Raw genomic sequence first — 26,277 nt, forward strand, 5'->3', positions numbered from 1 at the left:
GAGACAACCCCCCTCCCCCCCATTCAAAACACGGTTTCCGGGACTCCCCCCCCCCCGTTCAACCCCCCGGTGCACCGAGAGCCCTCCCGCGCTCGGTGGGAGCCCCCCCCGCGCCACGTGCAGCCGCCCCCCCCGGGTCTCACCGAGCACCGGCCCCCGCCCCGCCTCGTCCACGCCGAGCGCGCAGGGCTGGCGGCGGCAGGGGGGGGGCACGGCCGAACCGAACCGTCCCCCCCCCGCCGGGTCCCGCTCCAACCGCGCCAGCGCCATCGCGGGGGCGGGGCCTTTCGGGGGGGGGCGGGGCCAACGCGCAGCCACGCCCCTCCCGGACGTTCCCGGGGTGATATGGGGGGGGGGGCTCTTCCGGGTCTCTCCCCCCCCCCCCCCTTCCGGGAAGTGCCCGCCCCGGGGGCGGGGCGGTGCCGGGCAGCGCGGCGGGGGGGGTGTGGGTGGTTCCCGGAACGGCCCTGTATATGCCCATATATGGGCATAGTGGCGTCAGCAGGGGAAAGCCCCGAGACCGCCCACTTCCGCTGACGTCAGTTCGCGCGGGGGCTGGGGGCGCAAGGGGGGGTTCCCACGGGGGGGGGGGGGGGGGAAGAACCTGACACCCACCGCCCCCCCCAGAACACGGCACAATTAGACCAATTATCACAATTATTATTAATTAAATACAAACGTACAAAAAATAAACAGCGACAGCAAAAACTATCCCCCCCCCGCACCGGGGGGGGCCCCTGTAAACATCATGGGGGGGGGGGGGAAATCCCCCCCGAAATGACGCCCCCCACCCCCCCCTTTGGAGCTCAGCCCCGGGGACCCCCGCGATGAACCCCTGGTTTGGGGGGGGGGGGGGCTCTGTGGGGGGGCACCACAGGCCCGGTTTTGGGGTCCCCCCACCCCACAGGTCCCGTTCCCGCGGGCCCTGGGGGTCCCCAGCCCCACGGCGGAGAGGAGGGGGCGTCCCTCTGGGTGCCCCCCCCCTCCCGGGAAGCGCTGGCCTTCGTGGAGCCGATGGGGGTCCATGTCCAGGGGGGTGTCGTTCCACACCCCCCCCCCCCCAAAGCTCCTTGTCCCCACACCGTCCCGCGCAGCATCCGGCCGGGGGGGTCCCCGCACCCCCGTGTCCGTGCCGGGGGGACCCCCCGTTTCCTCCGGGTCTGTAGGGTCTTCGCCGGGGTGTCCAGGGGGGTCCCCAGCGGGACCCCCCCCCCTCGAAGCCGCGCTCCTCATCCTGGCACGGTGTCCCGTTGGGGGGGCCCTGCACCCCCATGTCCGTGCCGGGGGCGGGGGGGTCCCCGTCTCTCCAGGTCCATCCAGGTCCGTGGGGGTCTCCCCTCCCCAAAGCTCCTCATCCCGGCAGGATCCCACACAACGTCTCGTCGGGGGGGTCCCGCACCCCCGTGTCCATGCCGGGAGGGGGGGGGTGTCCCCATCCATCCGCGTCCACCCAGGTCCGGTGGAGCCCCCGGGGGGGGTTCGGTCCGTTCCCCGCCGCCCGGGGCGGGAGGGGGTGTCTCTAGAAGCCGAGGGCGGCCCCGGGGGGCAGCGGGCAGCCGGAGCCAGCGTGGTCGCGGACGGAGCCGCGGAGCCGGCGGACCTGGGCTCGGAGCCCGGCGGCGGTGGCCGCCAGCGCCGCGTTCTGCGCCCGCAGCCCCCGGACGCGTTGTTCCAACCGGGCGATTCGCTCCAGCTTCCGACGCCGGCACCGGCTGGCGGCCAAACGGTTGCGCAGCCGCCTCCGCTCCGCTTGAAGCCGCTCCGGGGAATCCGGACCCGCCTCCGCCGCCTCCGTCTCCGGGACCGAGCCGGGGACCCCCGGGAAGGGGCCGCTGCCCCCCGCCGCCGCCGCCAGCCCCGGCGCCTCCGGTAGCGCCACGTTGGGCGGCCCCGGCTGGTGCAGCTCGTCCAGCGCCTGCGCGAAGCTGCCGGAGAAACCGTCGCGATCCCCCGGTGCTGGGTAGAAGAAGCCGCCGGTACCGGAGCCGCCGCCGAAGAAGCCGCCGTCGGGGCAAGGCGCCGGCTTGAGTCCGCGGAAAGGTTCCGGGGGTGCCCCCGGCGCCAGCGCCCCCGGCAGCGCCCCGTAGTCGGTGTCGGGCCGGCAGAAGCCACCCGGGAAGGGCGCGGGGCGGTAGAACGGCGGCTCCATCCGCGCACACATGCGGCCGCACCGAGGGGAACCGGGGAGCGGAGGCGGCGGCGGGGATCGAACCCGCGGCCCGCGCCTCCCTCCCGCCTTATACCCGCCCGCGACGGAAGCGCGGCCCCATTGGCTGAGAGGCCCGAGGGACACGCCCCTCTGTACCGGGACACGCCCCCTCCGCGGTAGGACACGCCCCCCGCGCGGGAAGGGGCGGGGCCACGGGGGGGGACACACGCGTGTGCAAGGGGGGACACGGGTGTGCGACGGGGGGGACACACGCGTGTGAGCACACACGTGGGGACATGGGGGGGCAGCGCAGGCGCGGGCGGGGCCTGGGGAGGGCCCGGACGCCTGGGTGCCCCCACGGTCACCCGGACGCCTGGGTCCCTCCGTGGGTGCAGGGACACCTGGGTCCCCCCGTGGCCACCCGCACGCCTGGGTCCCTCTGACCCCCTGGACGCCTGGGTTCCTCCGTTCGGGTCCCCCATGGTCACCCAGACGCTGGGGTCCCCCCGTGGGCTCCCGGATGCCTGGGTCCATCTGACCCCCGGATGCCTGGGGTCCGCCCGTGGTCACCAGGACGCCTGGGTCCCTCTGACCCCACCGACACCTGGGTCCCTCCGTGGCTGTCCAGATGCCTGGGTCCCTCCGTGGTCACCAGGACACCTGGGTCCCTCTGACCCCACCGACACCTGGGTCCTTCCGTGGTCACCCAGACGCCTGGGTCCCTCCATTGGTGCGGGGACGCCTGGGTCCCTCTGACCCCCCACACACCTGGGTCCCCCCGTGGTCACCAGGACGCCTGGGTCCCTCCATTGGTGCGGGGACGCCTGGGTCCCTCTGACCCCCGAGACGCCTGGGTCCCCCCGTGGTCACCCAGACGCCTGGGTCCCTCCATGGGTGCGGGGACGCCTGGGTCCCTCTGACCCCCCAGACGCCTGGGTCCCCCCGTGGTCACCCAGACACCTGGGTCCCTCCACTGGTGCGGGGACGCCTGGGTCCCTCTGACCCCCCGGACGCCTGGGTCCCCCCGTGGTCACCCAGACACCTGGGTCCCTCTGACCCCCCACACACCTGGGTCCCCCCGTGGTCACCAGGACGCCTGGGTCCCTCTGACCCCACCGACACCTGGGTCCTTCTGTGGTCACCCAGACACCTGGGTCCCTCCATTGGTGCGGGGACGGGTCCCCCCGTGGTCACCCAGACGCCTGGGTCCCTCCATGGGTGCAAGGGACTGCCCTGGGTCCCCCCGTGGTCACCCAGACGCCTGGGTCCCTCCACTGGTGCTGGGGACGCCTGGGGTCCCTCTGACCCCCCAGGCGCCTGGGTCCCCCCGTGGTCACCCAGACACCTGGGTCCCTCTGACCCCCGGATGCCTGGGTCCCCCCGTGGTCACCAGGACGCCTGGGTCCCTCTGACCCCACTGACACCTGGGTCCTTCTGTGGTCACCCAGACACCTGGGTCCCTCCATCGGTGCGGGGACGCCTGGGTCCCTCTGACCCCCCGGACGCTGGGTCCCCCCGTGGTCACCCGGACGCCTGCGTCCAGTCCCCGTCCCTGAGTCACCGCCGGTGTCCCATGAGTCACTTCCCTCCCGCTTCCCGGCGTCGCACTCCCGGGCCGAGGGACCCTGGCACCCCCTATTTTCCGGCCCCGGAGAGGGACCCAGGTGTCCGGGGGCAGACCCAGGCGTCCGGGCGGGGCGGACGCGGGTTAACGAGCGGCGTGTCCCGGCCTGCCGGGGTGGGGCAGGGACGCACACGCGTGTCCACGCATGACGACGCGTGTGCTGGAGGGGTCCCCCCCGCCCCGTCTCGGCCCCATGCTAATGCTCTGCACCGAGACAGCCCCCGGGGCTTTCCGGTGAGGGGGGGGGGGACAAACGGACGGACCCAGGCGTCCGGGCCCCGCCCCCCCCTGGATTTTAGGGGATTTTGGGCCCGTCTGATTTTCCCTCCCGACTTCTCCTTCCCCGTGAGCAGCCCCTGAGTCACCCCCCGAGATCCAGGCGTCCGGGGGGGGGCTCCCCCCTCCGCTTCTACTCCCCCCCCCCGGGGGAAACTGAGGCAGGGAGTGGGGTGGGGCGTGGGGGGGTCAGAGCAGGACGCCTGGGTCCCGCCCCCCCCCCCCACGGCTGCACCCTCCCCCTGCCAGGAAGTGGCAGGAGCAGGAAATTGGGGGGGGGGGGGGGGGGGGCGGAATGTAAAACGGGGGGGGGTGAAACTGGGGAGGCTCTTACCCGGACGTGGGGGTCACCCAGCTGCGGGGTCTGGGCCTGGGGGGGGCTGTTGGGCCCGGGGAGGTCTCAGCTCCCCTCTGCCCCCGCCCCAGCGTATCTCACCTGCGGGGGCCCCAACGGCCGCAGCTGCCACCGGGCTTTCGGTGCCGGGGGGGGCCGCCCCCACGGGGGAGCCAGGCATCTGCGGAACCCCCCCCCCTCCACCCCCCCCAGGGGACCCAGGCGTCTGTGTCACCTCCCCCCAAACTAGTGCTGGGGGGACTGGGGGAAACTGGGATGAGCTTGGGGGGGGGGAAACCTGCACCTGAAGGGGGGGGGAGTGAGGCTGGGAGCCGGGGGGGGGGGGGGGCACCCGGGGGGGGGTGGCTCGGGGGAAGCCACAGGCATCCGGGCAGCCGTTGGGAATTTCCCAGCATGCCCTGGGCCCGGATGCCTGGGTTCACAGTGGTGACAACAGCCGGGCGGGGGGGGGCACTGGGGCCGTGCTGGGAGCACTGGGATGTCCCCAGGGCTGTACTGGGAGCAGTGGGGGGGCCCCGCGGGCGACCTGGGAGCACTGGGATGTGCTCAGGGCTGTACTGGGAGCACTGGGAGGGTCCTGGCAGTGCACTGGGACACGGTGGGGGGGGTCACAGATCCATCGGGAGAACTGGGAGGTCCCCAGGGCTGTACTGGGAGCACTGGGAGGGCCCCGGGGCTGACCTGGGAGCACTGGCGGGGTCTTAAGGCCAGACTGGGAGCACTGGGAGGGCCCTGGGGGTGTACTGGGACACGGCGAGGGGTGGGGGGGAGACCCACTGGGAGCACTGGGACGTCCCCGGGCCTGTACTGGGGGCACTGGGGTGTTTCCAAGGCCGCAATGGCAGCACTGGGGGGGGGCCCAGGACTGCGCTGGAACCACTGGGGGGGGCCCCGGGGCCTACCTGGGAGCACTGGGAAGGTCTTGGGCACCGACTGGGAGCGCTGGGGGGGGCCCGGGGCCGCACTGGGGGGGTGGGGGGTCCCCGGTCTCCCCCCGCCCCGGAACCGGAAGTGCCGCCGTGGAGGGGGGGGGGGGGTGCGCGCGCGACGTTGCCATGGCGACACTCCCCCAACCCAACCCCCGGATGCCTGGATCCCCTGGGGCCCGTTCCCCCCCGCCCCTCCCCGCGTCGGTGACGCAACCAGAGTCACCGAGTTCGTTGCTGGCGTCACCGGGGCGGGGCCGCCGCCCCCGGGACCCGCCTCGAACCGGCAAGGGGGCGTGACCGGAAGAGGCGTGACCAACAGGTGAGGCCGCTCTGGGCGCGTCTCTATAGCCGGGAGGAACAGAGGTGGGGGGAAACGGCGTTGTGGGCGTGGTCCGAAAGGGGGCGTGGCCAACAGGTGCGGCCGCTCTGGCCCCGGCTCTGTGGCCCGGGAGGACCGTTACCGCATATGGCGTTGTGGGCGTGGCCGGAAGGGGCGTGGCCCGGCAGGTGCGGCCGCTGCGGGCGCGTCTCGCTGCCCCCGGCGGACCGGCCCCGCGATGGCGGCGGCGGGGCGGGATTCGTGCGGGCCGCTGCTCACCTGGGTAAAGGGGGGCCCGGACACCCCCCCCCCTTCCCCCCCCCGCCTTCCCCGGGCCCTTCCCAGGCCCGTGTGACCCCCCCCAGGGCTCTGTGACCTCCCCCCCCCCCATCCCCAGCCTCTTTGACCCCCCCGGCGCCCTTTACCCCCTGCTGACGTGGCGGGGGTTACCGGGAGGGGGGGTTCATCGCCGCCCCGTGCTCGGGGGGACCCTGTTGAGGGTACAAGGGGGGTCCTGCCCCCCCCTCCACCGTGTTTTGGGGGGGGGTTGTGCTGGTTTGGGGGGTCCCCTGGCTGCGGGGAGGGGGCAATGCCCTATGGGGGGGGGGGTGGTGTGCAGGACACGAGTTGTCCGTTCTCAGCCCTGAGCGCGTCCAGGGGTTGTTTTTGGGGGGGGCCGTGCCCTGATCCGCCCTCTTTCTGTCGTGTCCGTTCCCCCCCCCCCCCCCCCCCCCAAGCTGCAGACCTTTGCCCCCCCCTCGCCCTGCGCCTCCCCCCAGGACTTGGCCAGCGGGGTGGCCCTCGCCCACGTCCTGCACAGCATGTGAGTGTTGAGGGGGGGACGTGCTGCCCCCCACCTTGGGGACACCCCCGGGGGGGGTCCAGGGCAGCGTAAGGTGGGGAGGAGACCTGATTTTGGGGACACCCCCACCTCTTCCCCTGTCCCCCCCCCCCCCAGCGATGCCTCGTGGTTCAACGAGACGTGGCTGGGCCGGATCCGGGACGACACGGAGGATAACTGGCGGCTGAAGGTGGGGGGGGCAGGCACGTCTTGGGGGGGGGGGGTGTCACATTTGGGGGTGCGGGACACTCACCCCTGTCCGGTTTGGGGGGGGGGTGTCAGCATTGGATCTGCCCTGGGGGGCTGAGGAGGGGGAGGGGAGGGCTTGGAGGTGTCGGGGGGGGGTGGGGGGGGTGGGGGATTCTGTTTTGGGGAGGCAGTTTGGGGGGGGCAAAATGGGGGCGCTGATTGGGAGAGCTAGTTTCGGGGGGGGGGGGGGGCTGGTTGAGGGAGGCCGTTTTGGGGCGCTTTAGTCAGGGCCACCACAGCGGCGGGGGCATTTTGGGGTTGCCCAGAGGAGGGGGGTATTATTGGGTGCCTGGTGGGGAGGGGGGACATTTTGGGGATCCGGGGGGGTCCTATTTTTCTCCCCCCTGCAGGTGAGCAACCTGCGGAAGGTGCTGCAGAGCGTCCTGGAATACTGGCAGGATGTGAGTGTGGGGGCACGCGGGGGACCCAGGCACGTGGACCCCGTTTTCAGGGTGGGGGGGTGTCCCCAGGATGAGGAGGGGGCTGACCCCCGCTCTCCCCCCTCCCGGACCCCCTTTTCCCCCCACCCAAGGTGCTGGGCCAGGTGGTGGCGGAGCAGCACGTGCCTGACGTGGCGCTGGCGGCCCAACGCGCCGACCCCGAGCAACTGGGCAAACTGGTGCGGCTGGTGCTGGGATGCGCCGTGAGCTGCGAGAGGCGGGAAGGTGGGTGCAGGGCTTGGGGGCGGGGGGGGAGTCTCCCACCCCCCTGAAAAACCTCCTTAACCCCCCGCAACGTTCCCCTGCCCCTCACAGAGCACATCCAGCGCATCATGACACTGGAGGAGTCGGTGCAGCACGTGGTGATGACGAGCATCCAGGAGGTGGGGGCTCCTTGGGGGTCCCCAGGGGGTGTTGGGGGGCTCCAGAGGGGTGTTGGGGGCCCTGGGGTGGGTTGAAGGGGGGCACAGGAGGGGTTGGGGGTCCCTGTGGGTTGGGTTCAGGGGGGTTTTGGGGCATCCTGGGAGCCTGAGAATGAACGTGGCCAGAGGGGTCTGTGGGAGGGTTTGGGGGGGGTGGGTTCTTGGGGGTTTTGGGGGAGCCCTGGGGTCGGGGGGGCGTCTGAAGAGGCCCCCTCCCTGAATCTTGCTTTATAATTTCTTCTTTCGTGCAGCTTTTGGATAAAGAACCGTCAGAGACGATGGCAATGGAGACGTACGGGAACTTCGACACGCAGGTGGGGGGCCGGGGGGGCAGATTGGGGTGGGGGGGGGGACACAAAACCAGGCCAGGGTCAGTGGGGGACAACCTGCGGGGGGAGCACTCCGAGGTTGGGGGGGGGACAACAGGGAGCCTCGAGGCTGGGGAGGGTCAGGGCAGGACAGAGGGTGGTTGGGGGGGGGTTTGGGAGTGTCTGGGTGCCCCCCCCCGGCACTGATCCCCCCCTTTTTCCCCCCATGCAGTCACGGCGCTATTACTTCTTGAGCGAGGAGCCTGAGGAGGCGGGGGGGCCGCAGCAGCGCTGCCTCGAGCTGGAGCAGCAGGTGGGGCCCGGATGCCTGGGTCTCTCCCACGGGGGTGGGGGATCCCCCAGCCCTATGTCCCGCTCCCTGCTCCAATTCCCAGAGCTGGGGTGAGGGCACCCAAGGCGGTAACGCCGAGCGGGAGGGGATTCTCTGCTGTCTTGTGTGAGGGTTGGGTGCACCCACCGGGACACCCCGGGACCCTCTGAGAGGGGAGCCCAGACGCCTGGGTCCCCCCTCGATGCCTGGGTCCTTCTGGCACGGGGCAGGTGGCGGCGCTGCTGGAGGAGAAGGGCAGCCTGGCGGAGGAGAACCGGGCGCTGCGGGAGGAGAAGGCACAGCTGGAGGCTGACGCCGCCGGCGCCACCGCCAAGAAGCTGCTGCTGCTGCAGACGCAGGTGGAGCAACTGCAGGAGGAGAATTATCGGTAGGGCCCGGGACACCTGGGTTCCCTGGGCAGGGGAAGGGGGACAGCGTGGACACCTGGGTCCCCTTGTGTGGGGGGCTGGCTCGATTTTGGGGGTCTTGGTTTGCCCTGGAGGAACAAAACAGGGGTTGGGGGCACCCTGCTGACTCTGGGGTCCCCCCCCGTGCAGGCTGGAGAGTAGTAAGAAGGAGCTGCGGGGTCGGGGGGTGGCTCTCAGGGGGCTCCCGCTGACTCTGGGTTCCCCCCGGAAGGGCTGGAGGGCGGGAAGAAGGAGCTGCGGGGTCTGGGGGGGGTCCCACTGGTGCTGGGGTCCCCCTGTGCAGTCTGGAGAGCAGGAAGGAGGAGCTGCAGCAGGGTTTGGGGGGGGGGGGGTCTTGTGGGGTCCCGCTGACTCTGGGGTCCCCCCACAAGGGGTGAAGAGTGGAAGGAGGAGCTGTGGGGTCTGGGGGGGGGTTCCGCTGACTCTGGGGTGCCCCTGCGCAGGCTGGAGAGCGGGAAGGAGGAGCTGCGGGCGCGCTGCAGCCGGCTGGAGCAGGAGGCGCGGGGGCTGCAGGCGCGGGCGGAGGAGCTGAGCGGGCTGGCCGGGGAGGCCCGAGCCCTGCGCGACGAGATGGACGTGCTGAGGTGGGTCGGGGCGGGGGGAAGTGCCCTGGGGACACACACACACACACACACACACACACACACACACACACGCCATAGCGGTGTCCGGCGGGGTGTCAGCGGCGCCGTGTCCCCCCGCCTTCCCAGGGCGTCGTCGGCGCGCGCGGGGCGGCTGGAGGCGGCGGTGGCGGCGTACCGGGGCCGGGCGGCGGCGGCGGGCGAGCTGCGGCGCTGGGTGCGGGCGCTGGAGGAGCGACACGCGGCGCAGCTGCACCGGGCCCAGCAGCTGCAGACGCAGCTGGGGCGGGCGCAGGCCGGCTGCGCGCAGCTGGAGGCCGCCCGCAGGCAGGTGGGCGGGGCCTGGGGCGAGGGGGCGGGGCCTGGGGCGCAGGGGGCGGGGCCGCGTGCTGCAGGTGAATGGGGCGGTGGGAGCGGGGTTGGGCATGGGGGGGCGGGGCTTTGGGCCAGGGGCGGGGCTTTGTTGTGCAGGCGAATGGGGCAGCAGGGCCGGGCATGGGGGCGGGGCTATAGAGGCAGGTGGGCGTGGTTATAGGCGGATGGGCGGGGCTATGGGGGGTGAAGGGGCGTGGTCTTGGGGCAGAGGCGGAGCTTTGGGGCAGGGGGCGGGGCCACACGGTGCAGCTGAATGGGGGGGTGGGAGCGGGGTTGGGCACAGGGGGCGGGGCTATGGGGCACGTGGGCGTGGTTATAGGCACGTGGGCGGGGCTATGAATCGGGGCGGGGCCGTGCGGTACAGGTGAATGGGGGGGGTGGGTGCAATGTTGGGTACAAGGGCGGGGCTGCGGGTGGGTGTGGCTGGGCTTGGGGGTGTGGCTCCGGTGCAGGGGCGTGGCCACGCCTCATAGCCCCGCCCCCTTTTTTTTTTTTAAGCGCGTGGCGGGGGCGTGGCCTGCGGGGAAGCAGGTGGAGCCGGGGGAAGGGGGCGGGGTCCAGGGGATGCTGCGGCAGAGGCGTGAGGGCGTGGTGGGTGGGGCCGGTCGCCCACGGGGATGGGCGTGGTCATCCGCGGCCCCGCCCAGGTGGAGGAGCTGAGCGGGCAGCAGGCGGAGGCGGCGCTGAGGGCGGAGCGATGGCGGGGGGAGCTGCGCAGCCTGCAGGAGAGGTTCGAGGCGCTGAACCAGGAGAAGGAGGTGGGGGTCTGCGCCCCCTCCCTGTCCCAGACACCTGGGGCCCCCCCTGGGACGCCTGGGTCCCCCCCCTGCTGACCCCCCCATCCCATCCCATCCCATCCCATCCCATCCCATCCCATCCCCGCAGCGGCTGCTGGAGGAGCGGGACGCCCTGCGTGAAGCCAACGAGGAGCTGCGCTGCGCCCAGGTGCAGCAGAGCTGCCTGCGCCAGGCAGGTGGGTGGGGGGACCCCGGGGACAGGAGGGGAGGGTGACAGACCCCCCCCTGGGGAGGTGATAAACCCCCCTGGGGGGAGTGAGCACAACCCTCATACGAGACACCAGAGAATCCCCGCCTGGGGCTTTGGGCTGGGCGGGGGGGGTCACCCTGGGGGGGAACGAGGGTTTGGAGGGGCTGTCCCCAGGGGGGGCCGGGGTGCAGTGTGGAGGTGTCACCTTCTGCCCCCCCCCCCGCCATAACTAGCTTTCCCCCCATCCCCAGGTGCGGTGCTGGAGGAGGGCACGGCCCCGGTGGCAAACCTGGCGGCTGAAATCCTCCCTGCGGAGCTGAGGTGGGTGTAGGAGGGAGGGTATCCCCTATCCCCGACCTTGCCCCCCCCCCCCCCCCCACCTCCAGAGACCCTCTGACCCCCCCCGTGTGTTTTCCCCCCCGCCCCAGGGAGACAGTGGCGCGGCTGCGGCAGGAGAACCGGCGGCTGCAGGCGCAGGAGGCGACGCTGCGGCTGCAGCGGGACCAGCTCCAGCAGCGGCTGCGGGACGCCGAGCAGCAGAGGTGGGGGCCGGGGGGGGGGGCGTCACGGTATGCCTAAGACCCCCCCGCCGCCAGCACATCTCCCCCCACCCCGCGTCACTTACGTCCCCTCCCCACCCGCAGGCTGGAGGCCGCGGGGGCGGTGGAGCTGCGGGCGGCGCTGGGGGGTCAGGGGGACCCCCCCGAGGAGGTGAGTGGGGTTTGGGGGGAGGGGGGGGGGCCTCCCTTGAGGGATCGGGGGGCCTTGAAGCGGGGGGGTGTGGGACGTTGGTACTTGCCTTGGGGGGGGTCCCCATTTCACTGGCGGGGTCCTGATGTTCTGGAGGGGGGCATGTTTTTGGGGGGGCTTCCTACATTTTGGGGGCAGATGGGGTTTGGAGGCGGGGGGGAAGAGCCGCTCCTGAGTCCCCTCAGGATTTAGGGGGGGGCTGGCAGGGTTTGGGGGGGCAGGGGGTCCTTGGGCCCCCCCAGGCTTTGGGGGAGCCAGGGGCCTCCCCTCACCTCTCATTCCCCCTGTCGTTGTTCCAGCTGGAGAAGAACCTGGAGGAGCTGTGAGTGTTGGGGGGGGGGGTCGGGGACCGGCCTGGGCCCCCCCGGCTCGGGGAGGGGGGGACACGGGGAAGCCTGTCCCTACGTCCCCAACCTGTGTCGTCCCCGTCCCCCCCCCCCCAGGGAGGAGCTGCCCGAGGCGGGGGCAGAGCTGCGAGGGGAGGAGCTGGAGCCACCGGGGGATGGCAGCGGTACGGGGGGGGGGTCTGGGGGGGTCGGGGAGTTGGGGGGAGGGGGATGCTGGGAGGGGGGGGGGGGGGGGCTGAGCTGTGCCTCAGTTTCCCCTGGGAAGGCTGTGGGGTCCAGGGAGAGGGAGAAAGTGGGGTATCCCCTGGGGAAGGGGCCGGTTTGGGCCCCCTCCTTGCCTTGACCTCCTCTTTGTGCCCCCCCCCCCCCCTCCCCAATTTCCCCCCCCGCCCCCAAATCCACTTTTCGTGTCCCCCCACCCAGGGCCGCGGCGGGTGGAGGAGCTGCAGCGCAGCCTGCGCCGGCGGGAGGAGGCTCTGCGCGTCCTGGAGCAGCGCTGCCGCCGCCACGCCGGGGGGGCACGCATGGTGCGGGGACAGGGACCCCCCCGCGGCTGTCCGGGGGGCGGGGGGGGGGGAGACAGGGACCCCCCAAGGCTGTCCTGGCACTATCGGGGGGGTTCTCGGACCCCCAAGAACATCCTGGTTGTGCTGGGAGGCTCTAACCCCCCCACCAAGGCTCTTTTGGGTGCACGGGGGGGCCTGGGCCCCTCCCCAAGGTGGTTTTGGGGGGGGGGATCTCTGGGACCCCCCAGGGCTGCTCTTGGCTGGGGAGGGGTCCTGGGGGGGATGCTGGGACCCCCAAGAGTATCCTGGCTGTACTGGGAGGCTCTATCCCCCCCCCCCGCCAAAGCTCTTTTGGGTGCGCGGGGGGGTCTGGGACCCTCCCCCGGGCATTTTTGGGTGCGTGGTGGGGGCTGTGACCCTGGGGGGTGCAATCGCTGGAACCCCCCCAAGGGCTGCTCTTGGCTGGGGAGGGGTCCTGGGACACGTGAGGGGATGCTGGCACCCCCTGGAGCTGTTTGTAGAGGGTTTTTTGGGGGGGTGGGGGGGTGGGACCCTGGGGGGGGCTCCTCTGTGTCAGGGGGGGGTGTCCCACACTGTTGCCCCCCCCCCCCCCAGGTGATGCGGGCGCTGGAGCCGAAGCCCCCAGGCCCCGGCGCAGCCCCTGTCCTCCAAGCCCTGCGCAACCAGCTGCAGGAGAAGGACGCCCTGATCCGGCACCTGGAGGTGAGGGGGGGTCGGGGGGGGGGGGGGGGGGGGTCGGGGGGGGTCCCCAACTCTTATCTCAACCCCCGACCCCCCCCCCCCAGAGCGACTACGAGCGGAGCCGGGCGCAGCGGGAGCGGGAGGAGAGGCTGCTCGTCACCGCCTGGTACAACATGGTGAGCGATGGGGGGGGGGTCCGGGGGGGGCCACGGGCACCCCGGGGGCAACAAAGGCTTCGGGGGTGGGGGGGCGGGGGGCACAGTTACCCCCAGGGACAGCAGATACCCCCTGGGGGGGCAGAGATACCCTAAGGGGGGGCACGGGCACTTCTTGGGGGGCACAGATACTCTAAAGGGGAAACATGGGTACCGCCGGGGGGGGTCATAGATAATTTGGGGGTGGGGGGGGAAGATGCCCCACGGACAGCAGGTATTTTGGCGGGGGGGGGGATTTGTTGGGGTAAATGCGCCAACTGGGGGGGTCAGGGCCCTGATGGTGGGGGTCCCCTATGCCCCTCCCCCCCAGGCACTGGGGGTTTGGGGGGGGTCCCACGCTCACCTTGTGCCCCCCCCCCCCGCCCAGGGCCTGGCTCTGCAGCAGCAGACGAGCGAAGGGGGGGGTCCGCGGGGCGCCCCCGGGGGGGCTCAGTCCTTCCTGGCCCAGCAGCGTTTGGCCACGGCCGCCCGCCGCGCCCGGCCCCCCCATGGCCGCCCCCCCAACCGCTGACCCTGGGCCTGGGGGTGGCCCCCCCTCCAAAACCCCTGACCTGGGGCGGGGGGGGGTGGCCCCCCTTCTCCGGGCTGGTCCCGTTTTAGACACTACTGACTCGGGGGGTCGCGTCCCCCCCCCGTCTTTGGGGGGGGGGGGGGGTGCAGACCCCGCACCCCTCTTTGGGGGGGTTTTTAGCACTTCTATTTTTGTATCCCTTTTCTGCGGGGTGGGGGGTCTTGTCCCCCCCCGCCCCCCCCCCCCCCCCAAATCCTTTCAATAAAGCTACAGGACTCAGGGCTGGGGGTTTATTCCCGGGGGCGGGGGGGGGATTCTTGGGGGGGCTCGTATGGGGCTGAGCTGTGTTGGGGGGAGTGTTTTGGGGTGTCCCCCCCCTCTTAAACCATGTCGTCAGTGCTGGGGTGCAGGAGCCAGTGGTCGTGGGGGGCACTGCCCCCCCCCGGGGTGTCCCCCAGGAGGATGGCCGTGTCCCCCCCCAGGCTGTCCCTGTCCCCCAGGGCGGGGGGAGCTCCCAGGGGGGTCTCGGGGCCGAGCCCCCCCTCGGAGCCGGCGCTGTTCTTGCGGCGGAGCAGGGAGAAGCGTCGGGTGAAGGCGCCCGGGGGGGGCCGGGGGGGGGGCTCCAGGGTGTCCCCCAGGGGCTCCTCGATGTCATCCAGTGCCTGGAACTGCATCTCCTCCTTGGCCAGCCTGCGGGACCCCAACCCCCCCCAGACACTGGCGTCACCCCAACACCCCCCCCCCCGCGATGTCAGGGACACCCCCGGCCCCCCCCAGCGCTGGCTTTGGGGTGTCCCAGGCTGAGCCGTGGGGTCCCTGGGGGGGGGTTTGGGGTCCCCGAGGTGGGGAGAGGGCCCTGGAGGGAGCTTGGGGTCCCTGGGCAGTTTTGGGGGGGGCTCTGGGGCAGTTTGGGGGACACTGGGGTGATCTTGGGGGGGCCGGAGGCGATCTGGGGGGCAGTTTGGGGGTCCCTGAGCAGTTTTGGGGTCTGGGGGGGGCATCTGGGGTACTTTAGGGACACTGGGGTGGTCCTGGGGGGCTGGAGGGGGGGGGGCTGAGCCGTTTTGGGGTTGGGGGGGGGTTGCTGGCGCAGTTTGGTGACCCTGAGGTGGCTGGAGGAGTCTGGGGGGGGCAGTTTTTGGGGGGGGGGGATCCTTGGGGCAGGCTGGGGAGTTTTGGGGGGTTGTTTGGGTTCCCCGGGCCCCTCCCGGCGTGTGGGGGGGTGGCTGTAGGCTCTGAGATGGGGGGGGGGGTCCCAGGGGGTCGTGGGGGGGGGGGGTGTGGGGGTGTGGTGTGTCCCCACTCACGTCACGTCGAAGGCGGAGCCGCGGAAGGGGGGCTGGCGCGGGGGGGCGGCCGCCGCCGTGTAGGGGGCCCGGGGGCTGGCGGCGTCCCAGAATCGGTCCCGCTCCAGCGCCGGCACGTCCCCGTAGAGCTCGTCCACCGCCAGCATCGACACCTGCCACCGCACGCCTCGGGGGGGTGTGTGTGTGTCCCCCCCCCACACCCCGAACGCCTGGGTGTCCCCCCCGGCACGCCTGGGTCCCCCCCCAAAGACCTGGGTCCCCCCCAAACACCTGCGTCCCCCCACCCGACACCTGCGTCCCCTCCCCAGATGTCTGGGTCCCCTCCTGGATGTCTGGGTCCCCCCAAACGCCTGGGTGTTCCCCCCCTCAAACACCTGGGTGTCGTCCCCCCCCCCCGCATGCCTACGTATCCCCCCCAAATACCTGGGTCCCCTCCCCAAATACCAGGGTCCCCTCCCCAGATGCCTGGGTCCCCCCTGAACGCGTAGATCCCCCCCCACTGGATGCCTGGGTCCCCCCACCCAGACTCCCGCGTCCCCCTCCCCGATGCCTGCATGTCCCGTCCCCCCCCCCGCCCCCCAAAAAACATCTGGGTCCCCCCACTGGACTCCTGGGTCCCCTCCTGGATGTCTGGGTGCCCCCAAACGCCTGGGTGTCCCCCCCCAAACGCCTGGGTGTCCCCCCTCAAACGCCTGGGCGTCCCCTCACGGACGCCTGCGTCTCCTCCCGGACACCTGGGTGTCCCCGTCCCCTGTCCCCCCCCCAAGACACCTGTGTCCACCCCCCGGTTCCCCCCCCCCGGGCGCCCCAGGGAGGTACCTGGAAGTTGCGGTCGATGAGCGTGTTGGTCTCGAAGTCGTCGTCGTCCTCCCCGAAGGGGTTGATGAGCTGCTCGGCCACCTGCGGCGGGGACACCGTGTCCCCCCGGGGCCACCGTGTGCGCGTGTGTGTGTGTCCCTGGGACCCCACCCCCCCGCCCACACATTGCGTGTGTGTGTGTGTCCCCCCCCCCGACCCCACCTTGAGCCACCCCACGTAGAAGAAGAACTGGAGGAGGGTGAAGACGGGGACCCCCAGGTCCAGCTCGTGCCCCGCGTAGCCCTGGGCCGGGTCCAGGAACTGCCGCCCGATCAGGCAGGTGACAAAGAAGGTGTAGACGGCGATGGTCACCACCTGGCGGGGGGACGGGACACGGTCACCACACCCCCCAGCGTCCCCCCCTTCGTGTCCCCTTCGTGTCCCCCCCGTGTCCTCACGTCGCTCTGTGTCCCCATGTCCCGCCGTCCCTGCCACTGCGTCCCCTCGTCCCCATCCCGCTGCGTCCCATCAGGTCCCCTCTGTGGTCACCCATCCCCGTCACCCCGTGTCCCTTCGTGTCCCCTGATGTCACCCCGTCCAGGCCCCCCGTGTCCCTCCAGCCCTCCTGGGTCCTCTCCGTGTCCCCCCATCCCCATCCATGTCCCTTCACGTCCCCTGATGTCACCCCATCCCAGCCCTCCCGTGTCCCTCCAGCCCTCCTGGGTCCTCTCCGTGTCCCCCCGTTGTGTCCGTGCCCCACTATGTCCCCTCCTGTCCCTCCATCCCCATCCACGTCCCCTCATCCCTGTCCCCCCGAGTCCCTTCACGTCCCCTGATGTCACCCCATCCCTGTCCCCCCGAGTCCCTCCATCCCTCCTGGGTCCTCTCCGTGTCCCCCCATCCCTTTTGGGGTCCCCTCTGTGTCCCCTCACGCCTGTCCCCCCACATCCCTTCGTGTCCCCTGGTGTCCCTCCATCCCCATCCACGTCTCCTCATCCCTGTCCCCCCGAGTCCCTTCATGTCCCCTGATGTCACCCCATCCCAGCCCTCCTGTGTCCCTCCAGCCCTCCTGGGTCCTCTCCGTGTCCCCCCATCCCCATCCATGTCCCTTCACGTCCCCTGATGTCACCCCATCCCAGCCCTCCCGTGTCCCTCCAGCCCTCCTGGGTCCTCTCCGTGTCCCCCCCGTTGTGTCCGTGCCCCACTATGTCCCCTCCTGTCCCTCCATCCCCATCCACGTCCCCTCATCCCTGTCCCCCCGAGTCCCTTCACGTCCCCTGATGTCACCCCATCCCTGTCCCCCCGTGTCCCTCCATCCCTCCTGGGTCCTCTCCGTGTCCCCCCATCCCTTTTGGGTCCCCTCTGTGTCCCCTCACCCCTGTCCCCCCACGTCCCTTCATGTCCCCTGGTGTCCCTCCATCCCCATCCAGGCCCCACCATGTCCCTCCGTCCCCATCCAGCCCCGTGCCGTGTCCCCATTCCTGCCACATCCCCCCCTTCCCCGGTGCTCCCAGTGCTCCCAGTGCTCCCAGTGCCCACCTGGGTGTAGACCAGCGGGACGCTGATCCAGTCGTAGTGGAAGAGGAGGCTGCAGTGGCTGCGGAAGCGGTTCAGCTCCTGGGGGTGGGAGGGTTTGGGGGTGTCGGTGTCGGGGGGGGGGGGGGTGAGGGGGCGTGGGGGGGTTGGGGGGGTACCTCCATGAGGAGTTTGAGGGCGCAGTCGTCCCGCACGCGCCCCTCGCGCCGCGCCTGCCCCGCCAGCGCCCCGAACCAGGCGCAGGGCACCCAGAACTTGTTGTAGGGCGACCGCAGCCCCTCCAGCCGCCGCCGCTCCTCCCGCGTCAGGAACCCTGCGGGAGGGGGGGGTGGGGGGTGATGACGTCACCAGCTGACGTCACGCACCCACCCCCCAAAGTGATGTCACCCGCCAGACCCATGATGTCAGCGCCCAGCGGCACCGGCACCCAGTGACATGGGAGCGCCCCGCTGGTGACGTCACAGCGCGGAGGGGTGGGGGAACCTGACGCCATCCCCGTGATGACATCACCGCCCCCCCACATGACGACGTCGCTACTCCCCGTGATGACATCGCTGCCCCCCCCGTGATGATATCGCTGTCCCCCCGTGAGGACATTGAAGTTCCCTGCGATGGCATGGCTGCCCCCGTGGTGACATCACTGCCCTCTGTGATGACATCAGTGCCCCCTGTGATGACGTCGCTGCCCCCTGTGATGACCTCACTGCTCCCCGTGGTGCCAACGCTACTCCCCGTGATGATATCGCCGCCCGCCCTTGATGACATCACTGTCCCCTGGGGTGGTGTGGCTGCCCCCACGATGACATCGCCGCTCCCCGTGACGACGTCACTCCGCCCCGCAATGACATCGCCACCCCCCGCGATGACATCGCCGCCCCCCTCCGTGACGACATCACCACCCGCACCGCGCCGTTGACGCCACCGCCGCGGTGCCACCACCCGCCCTTGCCCCCTGCGCGATGTCGCCGCGCGTCGTGTGTCCCCCCCTCCCCGATGACGACGATGACGACGTCATGGCGGACACCCACCGGCCTGGACGAGGTGGTCGGTGGTGGGGAAGCGCTTGTAGACGGGGGTGCTGACGGCGCGCAGCACCAGCAGCGCGGCCAGGCCGCCGTAGCGCATCAGGGTGCGGCGCAGGACGCGGCCCCGTGCGTCGGCCCCGTGGACGCTGCCGGCCACCGCCACCATCAGCCCGTCCGGCGCCGGGACGCTGCGGAACTGACCCCACCAACGCTCCAGCACCAGCGCCACGTAGAAACCTGCGGGACTGGGATGCGCTGGAGGCGGCGGGGGCGGGGGGGGCACTGGGAGCGCTGGGAGAGGGGGCTGGGGGGAGTTGGGGGGCACTGGGGGCACTGGGAGAGGGGTCTGGGAGGGAGTTGGGGGGCACTGGGAACACTGGGAGAGGGGGCTGGGGAGCACTGGGGGCACTGGGAGCACTGGGAGCACTGGGAGAGGGGTCTGGGAGGGAGTTGGGGGGCACTGGGAGCACTGGGAGAGGGGGCTGGGGAGCACTGGGGGCACTGGGAGCACTGGGAGCACTGGGAGAGGGGTCTGGGAGGGAGTTGGGGGGCACTGGGAGCACTGGGAGAGGGGGCTGGGGAGCACTGGGGGCACTGGGAGCACTGGGAGCACTGGGAGAGGGGTCTGGGAGGGAGTTGGGGGGCACTGGGAGCACTGGGAGAGGGGTCTGGGGAGCACTGGGGGCACTGGGAGCACTGGGAGCACTGGGAGAGGGGTCTGGGAGGGAGTTGGGGGGCACTGGGAGCACTGGGAGAGGGGGCTGGGGAGCACTGGGGGCACTGGGAGCACTGGGAGCACTGGGAGAGGGGTCTGGGAGGGAGTTGGGGGGCACTGGGAGCACTGGGAGAGGGGTCTGGGGAGCACTGGGGGCACTGGGAGCACTGGGAGAGGGGGGAGAGGGGGCTGGGGGGAGTGGGAGCGCTGGGAGAGGGGGCTGGGAGGGAGTTGGGGGGCCCTGGGGGCATGGAGAGAGGGGGGAGAGGGGGCTGGGAGGGAGTTGGGGGGCCCTGGGGGCACGGGGAGGGGGGGAAAGGGGGCAGGGGGGAGTTGGGGGTCACTGGGAGCCCTGGGAGGGGACATCGGGGGGAGTTAGGGGGCACTGGGGGCACCAGGAGTGCTGGGAGAGGGGGCTGGGGAGCACTGGGGGCACTGGGAGGGAGCACTGGGGGCGCTGGGGACACTGGGAGGGGACTGAGTGGGGCCTGGGGGTGGGGGGCCGGGGGAGTCTGGGGTCCCGTGAGGGCTGTTGGGGGTCCCGGGGGGGATCCCCGGGGGGGTCGCGGGGCTCTCACCGAGGACGAAGGAGACGGGGATGAGGTTGGAGGGTCTGGGGAGGATCCTGGGGGGGGGGGGTCTCAGGGAGTCCGGAGGGTTCTGGGGGGGGGCTCAGGGGGGGGGTGTCCCAGAGGGGTCCGGGGGTCGCGGGGGGGTCGCGGGGGGGTCGCGGGGCTCTCACCGAGGACGAAGGAGACGGGGATGAGGTTGGCCGACTTGTCGCAGTAAAGCACCAGCTTCTCGAAGAGCCGCTTCTGCGTCTCCGACAGCAGGAACCTGGGGGGGGGGGACACGACACACCGAGGGGGGGTGTCACCGTCCCCTGTCATCTGTCCCCCCCACCCCCCCGTGTCCCCGTGCGCCTCCGTACAAGGTACCGTGTCCCCGTGCACCCCCTCCGTGTCCCCATTCCCCTGCACCCCCCCCGCCGTGTCCCCACATCTCCTCGTGTCCCCCCGTGTGTCCCCCCCCCACGCCCCCCCTTACGTCTCCATGTCCCCGTGACCTCCCTGTTCCCCCCGCGTCACCCCATGTCCCCTCCATGTCCCTGCACCCCCCTCATGTCCACCTTGTCCCCATGCCCCCCCCGTCCCCATGCGCCCCCCTGTCCCCATACCCGCCATGTCCCCGCCTGCCCCCGTGCCCCCCCCGTGCCCCCTCCGTGTCCCCATGCCCCCCCGTCCCCGTGTCTGCTCATGTCCCCATGTCCCCCCCCGCCCCTCCGCGTCCCCCATGTCCTCATGCCCCCCATCCCCGTGTGCCCCCCTGTCCCTCTGCCCCCCTGTCCCCACACCCCCCCCATGGCCCCCCATGCTCTCCATGTCCCCCCCCACGCCCCCGTGTCCCTCCTTGTCCCCATATCCCCATGCCCCCCCATGTCCCCCTGTCTCCCCGTTCCCCCCCCATGTCCCCGTGCCCCCCCAGCCCCTGTGTCCCCCCTCATTTTCCCCCATGTCCCCATACCCGCCATGTCCCCCCACGTTCCTGTGTCCCTCCCTGTCCCCATGTCCCCCCACGTCCCCGTGCCCCCCGTCCCTGTGCCCCCCCATTTCCCCCTCCATGCCCCCCCATGCTCCCCATGCCCCCCCACGTTCCCGCGTCCCTGCCTGTCCCCATGTCCCCATTCCCCTCCATGTCCCCATGCCCCCCTGTGTCCCCGTGCCCCCCCATTTCCCCCTCCATGCCCCCCCCATGCTCCCCATGCCCCGCCACGTTCCCGCGTCCCTGCCTGTCCCCATGTCCCCGTTCCCCTCCGTGCCCCCGTTCCCCGCCATGTCCCCACGCCCCGCTGTGTCCCCGTGCCCCCCCACATCCCCGTGCCCCCATTTCCCCCTCCATGTCCCTCCACGTCCCCCCATGTCCCTGTGCCCCCCCACATCCCCATGCCCCCCCGTCCCTGTGCCCCCCCCATTTCCCCCTCCATGCCCCCTCCCCCTGCTCCCCATGTCCCCCCCCCGTTCCCATGTCCCTCCCTGTGCCCCCCCGTGCCCCCCCCCGCACCGGTAGGCCAGGCTGAGCCCCAGGTAGGCGGCGAGGAAGAGGAGCAGCTCCCGGTAGAGCAGTTTGTAGATGCTCCCGCGCCAGAGCAGCAGCAGCTGCGAGAACCCCCCGAAGCGCGCGGTGGCCACCCGCGAGGTGTAGGTCACCGTCATCGCGGCCGCGGGGACACCCTGGGGACAGCGACAGCCTGGGGGACACACACACACACACACCCCCCCCACACCTTGGCGGGGGGGGGTGTCACCGATGCGATAGCCGAGGGGGGCACCCGCACCCTGGGGACACAAAATGGGACTCTGGGGACACCAAAACCCTGGGGACAGTGAAATGGGACCCCCGGGGACACTAAAACCTTGGGGGGGGGGGTCACCAAACCAAATCCTTGGGGGGGGGGGGGGGGCACCCACACCCTGGGTACAGCAAAATGGGACCTGGGGACCTCGAAACCGTGGGGAAACCCTGGGGACAGTGAAAGGGGGACAGTGGGGACACCCAAACCCTGGGGACACGCCACAGGGCACCGCCACCCCCCCCAGGCTGGGCAGGGACCCCCCCCCACCCCCCAATACCTCCCGTCCTCCCCCCTCACCTGTGGGAGACCCGAGTGTGGGGTGGCCACCGTCGGTCTGGGGCCACCGTCCCCGTCCCGGGGCCTTAAATACCGTCCGGGGGCTGGCCCTGCCCCAGGGCTTGGGGGGGGACGACACACAAACGGGTCCCCTGGGGGGGTGGGGACGCCGGACGCCTGGGTTCTTCCCCCGTAGCCCCCCCAGGGAGTGACCGCTCCGGTCTGGCAGGTCCTGACCCCCCCCCCCCCACAACCACCACCACAACCCCCCGGGAGGGGAAACTGAGTCAGAGTTGGGTTGGGGGGGGGGGTGTTTGGTGGCCCTGTGTCCCCCCCTCCCGACCCCCCAGGGCTGTCCTGGCTCCGTCCCCGCGGCCTCGTGCCAGCAGCGGGGTCGCAGGGACAGATCGCAGCGGGACGTGGGACACGGAAGCCGGCGGGGGGGGGGGGGGGGGGCCACCGCCACGCAACCCCCCCCCCAAAATGCTGGAAGCCGGTGGGGGCCCCCTCCCCGTGCCCCGTTAATCCGCCCCGAGCGCTAATGAGGGTCCCCGCGTCCCACCGGGCCCGGCGCCAGCGGCGCTGACGTCACCCCCCCGGTGACAAGCCGAGCCCCACGCCACACACCACCCCCCCCCACTCCCCGGGGAACCCAGGTGTCCGGGCCCCCCCCCCTCCAAAAAACCCACCAGCCGCCTCTCCGCTTCCCAAATTTATTATTTACACAAGGTCCCCCGGGGGGTCCCGTCTCTGTCCCCCCACCCCACCCCAGCCCGGAGCGGGGGGACACACAGGGAGGGAGGGGGATCACAGAGCAGCCCCCCCAGGGGGGGGCCGCGGTGCTGGTTGGCTGCAGCCTGGAGGTGGGGGCTGCGTGCTGGGGGGGGCCGGGGGGTGGGCAGAGCCGTCCTGCCCCTCCCTGTGGGGGGGGTAGAATAAATATCGGCTGCCCCCCACCCCCCCTGGGGGGGCTTTGGGGTTTTGGGGGCGGGGGGGGCTATTTGGGGCTGGGGGGCTGGTAGGGGTCCAGCAGGAGGGAGGAGAAGGTGTTGACTTTGTCGGCCCCCCGCACCTCGTGGGGCAGCAGCGGCAGCTTCACGATGTGGAAATCCTCGTACAGGTCCTCCATCTGCAGGCGGGGGGGGGGGGGGGAGGAGGGGACAGGGAAACGGGCATCCGTGACCCCCCCGCAAAAAACCCCAACACTCCCCCAAACCCCACCGCAACCCCCCCAAGTCCTCGAGCCATCCAGGCTCCCCAAATTCCACCTCCCCCAAGACCCCCTCCCTTCCCAGAGCCCAGCTTTGGGCTCCCCAGATGCTAAAACTCCCCCACCCACCCCCTCTTAGGGACCCCAACCCACCCCCCAGCACGCCCCCCCCCCCCACCCCCAACCCCAATGCACCCCCCCGCCAAGTCCTCGGGGCATCCAGGCTCCCCGAATTCCACCCTGAGACCCCCTGTCCTTCCAGAGCCAACTCCAGGCTCCCCGGATGCTAAAACTCCCCCCGACCCCCTCTCAGGGTCCCCAAACTCGCCCCCCCCACCCCCGGAACCGCCCCCCCGCGGGTACCTGGTCGAGGTACTTGGCCTGGATCTTGTGCCGGGCCTCGCACATCTTGCAGGGCCGCTGGGGGTCGGGGAAGACGAGCTGGTTGACCACGATGTTGTGGGTGTCGATGCGGCACTTGGCCAGCTCCTGGATGAGCCGCTCCGTCTCGTAGAGCGAGAGGAACTCGGCGATGCACACGCAGATGAACGTCGTCTGCTCCTGCCGCGTCCCGCCCCCCCCGGCCCCGGCCCCCACAGGGCGCTCAGTGACACGGTGACACCGTGCTGCGTCCCCTCGCGTGACTCCAGACACGGATTGTGTGTCCCCCCCCCCCCGCTGCTCCTCGCCAGGGGTCCCTGCCCGGCCCCGCGGCGGAGGGTTCCCCGCAGGAATGTGCACGGACCGGCTTGGCCACGTCCCTGTCCCCCTCCCGGTGTCCCCGACCCCCTCCTGTCATCCCCACTCCCCTCTTTGGCATCCCCTGCCCCCCTCCCGGTGTCCCCGATCCCCTCCCGGCATCCCCACTCCCCTCCTCGGCATCCCCTGTCCCCCTCCTGGTGTCCCCGACCCCCTCCCAGCATCCCCACTCCCCTCAGCAGCGTCCCTGTGCGTTTCCCAGTGTCCCTGTAGCTCTCCTGGCATACACTGTCCCCCTTTCTGGAGTCCCTGTGCCTTTCCCAGTGTCCCCATTCCCCTCCTGGCATGCCCTGTCCCCCTCCCGGCATCTCCGTCCCCCTCCCGGCATCCCCACTCCCCTCAGCAACGTCCCTATCCTTTCCCAGTGTCCCTGTCCCCCTCCCGGCATATGCTGTGCCCCTTCCCAGAGTCCCTGTCCCTTTCCCAGTGTCCCCGTTCCCCTCCTGGCATCCGCACTCCTCTCCTTGGCATCCCTGTCCTCCTCCCTGTCCCAGTCCCAGCGTCCCTGACCCCTTCCCAGTGTTTCTGTCCCCCTCCCTGCTGTCTTTGTCCCCCTCCTGGCATCCCCACTCCCCTCCTGGCATCCCTGCTCCCCTCCTCGGCGTCCCCTGTCCCCCTCCCAGCATCCCCACTCCCCTCCTTGGCATCCCTGTCCCCCTCCCTGTCCCCATCCCAGCATCCCTGACCCCTTCCCAGTGTCCCCGTCCCCCTCTTTGGATCCCTATTCCCCTCTTTGGCAACCCCTCTCCCCCTCCTGGCATCCCCACTCCCCTCCTTTGCATCCCCTGTACCCCCTTTCTGGCGTCCCCGTCCCACTCCCAGTGTCCCTGACCCTTTCCCAGTGCCCTCGTCTTCCCCCCAGCATCCACACTCCCCTCCTCGGCACCCCTGTCCCTCTCCCGGTGTCCCCGCACCCCCCACAGGAGCGCCCCCCCTGCCCCACTGGTGGCCTTACCGGGTCCTTGAACTGCTCGCTGACGGAGCGGATGACGGGCAGCGTCTCCTCCAGCTTGGAGGCCAGTTGGTCGGCATTCATGTCCCCCAGCCCCAGCATGTTGCACATCTGTGGGAGGCGGCGGCGGTGAGATCGACCCCCCCAAGGCCACGGACGCCGTGTCCCCTCCCCGGGGGTTCCGTCCCCGCGGCTCCCCCCGTCCTCACCTGGGAGATGAAGGGGCTGATCTGGTTTTTGATCTGCATGAGGCGGCCCAGGCCCCGCTCCACGATGGTGGGGAAGTTGAGCAGCCGCAGCGTGTGGCCGGTGGGCGCCGTGTCAAAGACCACCACCGAGAAATTCATGCCCTTCACCAGCCTGCGGGGCCGGCGGGGAAGGGGGGTGTCAGCGGGGCCACAACCCCCCGGCTCAGCCCCCCGGCCCCATAAAGCCCCGCTCACCTCATCACCTCGGCGTAGCTCATGGCCTCATCGATGCCGGGGAAGGCGCTCATGGCCTCCTGCATCATCTTCTTGCCCATGCTCAGCATGTTGTCCTCCTCAAAGAACTCGTCGGGCAGCTCCGCCACCCCCAGGCTGGGGTCGATCTCCTGCCGGCGTCGGGAGGGTGAGGGGGGCCGTGGATGGTGGAGGGCCGGGCTCCCGGGCCCCTCCCGGACTCACCATGGCGAAGAGATTGTCGTAGCCCTTGACTTTGGTGGGGACCTTGGAGAACTTCTGGTCGAAGGCGTCGGAGATGTTGTGCGCGGGGTCGGTGGAGATGATGAGGACACTCTCCCGCACCTTGGAAAGCTGCACGGCCAGGCTGCAGCTGGGGGGACAGTGGTGACGGCGGGGGGGCTGCTGCCGGCGGGGGGTCCCGGTGGCCTCCCTGAGTGGGAAAACTGCCCCCCACCGCCCCTCGCGCGGGAGTGGCCCCACGGGGGACTGGTTCTCCCCCGTTCCTCCATCCTGAGGAGCTCCAGCCCAATTCCCCCCATCAGGGTGGTCTGGTTTGGTTCCCCTGCCCCAGGGTGGCCAGATCCTGATGACCCCCGGGGGATCGATCCCGGCCCAACCACCCCTGGGGGCCAGGTCCTGGACTGATCCCCCCTAGCCTGGCCCCACTGCCCCTGGGGGCCCGATCCCTCATCCTGGCCTGACCCCCCCCGCCCCCCCCGAGGGCCCAAACCCAGCCCAAGCCCCCCTGGCCTGGCCCAATCCCTCCCGGCGGCTCGATCCCCCTTGGGGACCCGATCCTCCAGCCCACCCTGATCTCCCCTGGGTACCTGAGCCCGGCCCGATCCCCCATCCCACCTCGATCCCCCCCGGGGCCCGAACCCGGCCCGATTCCCCCGGCCTGGCCCGATCCCCCCCGGGGGGCCGATCCCGGCCCCATCCCGGCCCATTCCAGCCCGATCCCCCCCGAGTCCCCCCGGTGCCCCGATTCCCCCCCAGGGGCCCGATTCCGTCCCGCCCGGCGCTGGGTGCGCGGCCCGGCCGCACCTGCAGGTGGTCTTGCCGACGCCGCCCTTCCCGCCCACGAAGATCCACTTGAGACTCCGCTGCTCGATGATGTTCGCCAGCGTCGGCTCCAGCGGCTCCACGTCGGGCGCGTCCTCGAACTCCTCCGCCTCCGGCCCCCACCCGCCCGCCGCCGCCGCCGCCGCCATCTTCCCCCGCGCCGCGGCGCCGCCGGCCCGCCCGACCCCTGATTGGC

General features: G+C 71.6%; 4 protein-coding genes across 4 annotated transcripts in view; 1 reads left to right on the top strand and 3 right to left on the bottom strand.

Moving 5' to 3' along the window:
- RNASEH2A (ribonuclease H2 subunit A) overlaps nt 1-315 on the bottom strand; it is a 1,375-nt gene extending 1,060 nt beyond the window's left edge. The window contains exon 1 of the mRNA XM_074566941.1: nt 144-315. Coding sequence (XP_074423042.1) covers nt 144-270 — 127 coding nt within the window. The 5' untranslated portion in view covers nt 271-315. The remainder of the gene's footprint in view (nt 1-143) is intronic.
- A 5,440-nt stretch (nt 316-5,755) lies between these two features.
- Nucleotides 5,756-13,925, top strand: HOOK2 (hook microtubule tethering protein 2). Its single transcript, XM_074567046.1, has 22 exons — nt 5,756-5,935; nt 6,390-6,475; nt 6,611-6,683; nt 7,093-7,143; nt 7,275-7,407; nt 7,498-7,565; nt 7,856-7,918; nt 8,145-8,225; nt 8,474-8,631; nt 9,115-9,255; nt 9,382-9,583; nt 10,275-10,385; nt 10,513-10,600; nt 10,866-10,935; nt 11,043-11,156; nt 11,259-11,325; nt 11,664-11,686; nt 11,808-11,875; nt 12,135-12,238; nt 12,833-12,940; nt 13,024-13,095; nt 13,502-13,925. Exons 1-22 carry the CDS (start codon nt 5,891-5,893, stop codon nt 13,643-13,645), a joined length of 2,070 nt encoding a protein of 689 aa, XP_074423147.1. The 5' UTR covers nt 5,756-5,890; the 3' UTR covers nt 13,646-13,925.
- Nucleotides 13,924-21,239, bottom strand: BEST2 (bestrophin 2). The gene is made up of 9 exons (XM_074567047.1): nt 21,088-21,239; nt 19,769-19,863; nt 18,315-18,548; nt 17,445-17,599; nt 17,290-17,367; nt 15,973-16,125; nt 15,772-15,852; nt 14,953-15,104; nt 13,924-14,335 (listed from the first exon to the last, which is right to left on the bottom strand). The coding sequence occupies exons 1-9, from the start codon at nt 21,237-21,239 to the stop codon at nt 14,026-14,028; spliced, it is 1,410 nt and encodes a 469-aa protein (XP_074423148.1). The 3' UTR covers nt 13,924-14,025.
- A 1,115-nt stretch (nt 21,240-22,354) lies between these two features.
- Nucleotides 22,355-26,242, bottom strand: GET3 (guided entry of tail-anchored proteins factor 3, ATPase). Its single transcript, XM_074567049.1, has 7 exons — nt 26,064-26,242; nt 25,242-25,389; nt 25,020-25,168; nt 24,786-24,936; nt 24,580-24,687; nt 23,229-23,426; nt 22,355-22,784 (listed from the first exon to the last, which is right to left on the bottom strand). The coding sequence occupies exons 1-7, from the start codon at nt 26,228-26,230 to the stop codon at nt 22,653-22,655; spliced, it is 1,053 nt and encodes a 350-aa protein (XP_074423150.1). The 5' UTR covers nt 26,231-26,242; the 3' UTR covers nt 22,355-22,652.
- Nucleotides 26,243-26,277: the final 35 nt, after the last annotated feature.

Source organism: Larus michahellis, chromosome 25 (assembly GCF_964199755.1).
Source record: "Larus michahellis chromosome 25, bLarMic1.1, whole genome shotgun sequence".
NCBI lineage: Eukaryota > Metazoa > Chordata > Aves > Charadriiformes > Laridae > Larus > Larus michahellis.

Bases quoted from the DNA above. Each gene is read 5' to 3' on its own strand.
- BEST2 (XM_074567047.1), bottom strand. From the start codon at position 21,239: ATGACGGTGACCTACACCTCGCGGGTGGCCACCGCGCGCTTCGGGGGG. The intron at 19,864-21,087 runs GTGCGGGGGGGG...CCCCCCCCCCAG, and splicing joins GGGCTCAGCCTGGCCTACCG to GTTCCTGCTGTCGGAGACGC. The intron at 17,600-18,314 runs GTGGGTGTCCGC...CCCCTCCCGCAG, and splicing joins CGACCACCTCGTCCAGGCCG to GGTTCCTGACGCGGGAGGAG.
- HOOK2 (XM_074567046.1), top strand. From the start codon at position 5,891: ATGGCGGCGGCGGGGCGGGATTCGTGCGGGCCGCTGCTCACCTGG. The intron at 10,601-10,865 runs GTGGGTGGGGGG...CCCCATCCCCAG, and splicing joins GAGCTGCCTGCGCCAGGCAG to GTGCGGTGCTGGAGGAGGGC. The intron at 10,936-11,042 runs GTGGGTGTAGGA...CCCCCGCCCCAG, and splicing joins ATCCTCCCTGCGGAGCTGAG to GGAGACAGTGGCGCGGCTGC.
- GET3 (XM_074567049.1), bottom strand. From the start codon at position 26,230: ATGGCGGCGGCGGCGGCGGCGGGCGGGTGGGGGCCGGAGGCGGAGGAG. The intron at 24,937-25,019 runs GTGAGCGGGGCT...CCGGCCCCGCAG, and splicing joins AGCTACGCCGAGGTGATGAG to GCTGGTGAAGGGCATGAATT. The intron at 23,427-24,579 runs GTAAGGCCACCA...GGGACGCGGCAG, and splicing joins GCGAGCAGTTCAAGGACCCG to GAGCAGACGACGTTCATCTG.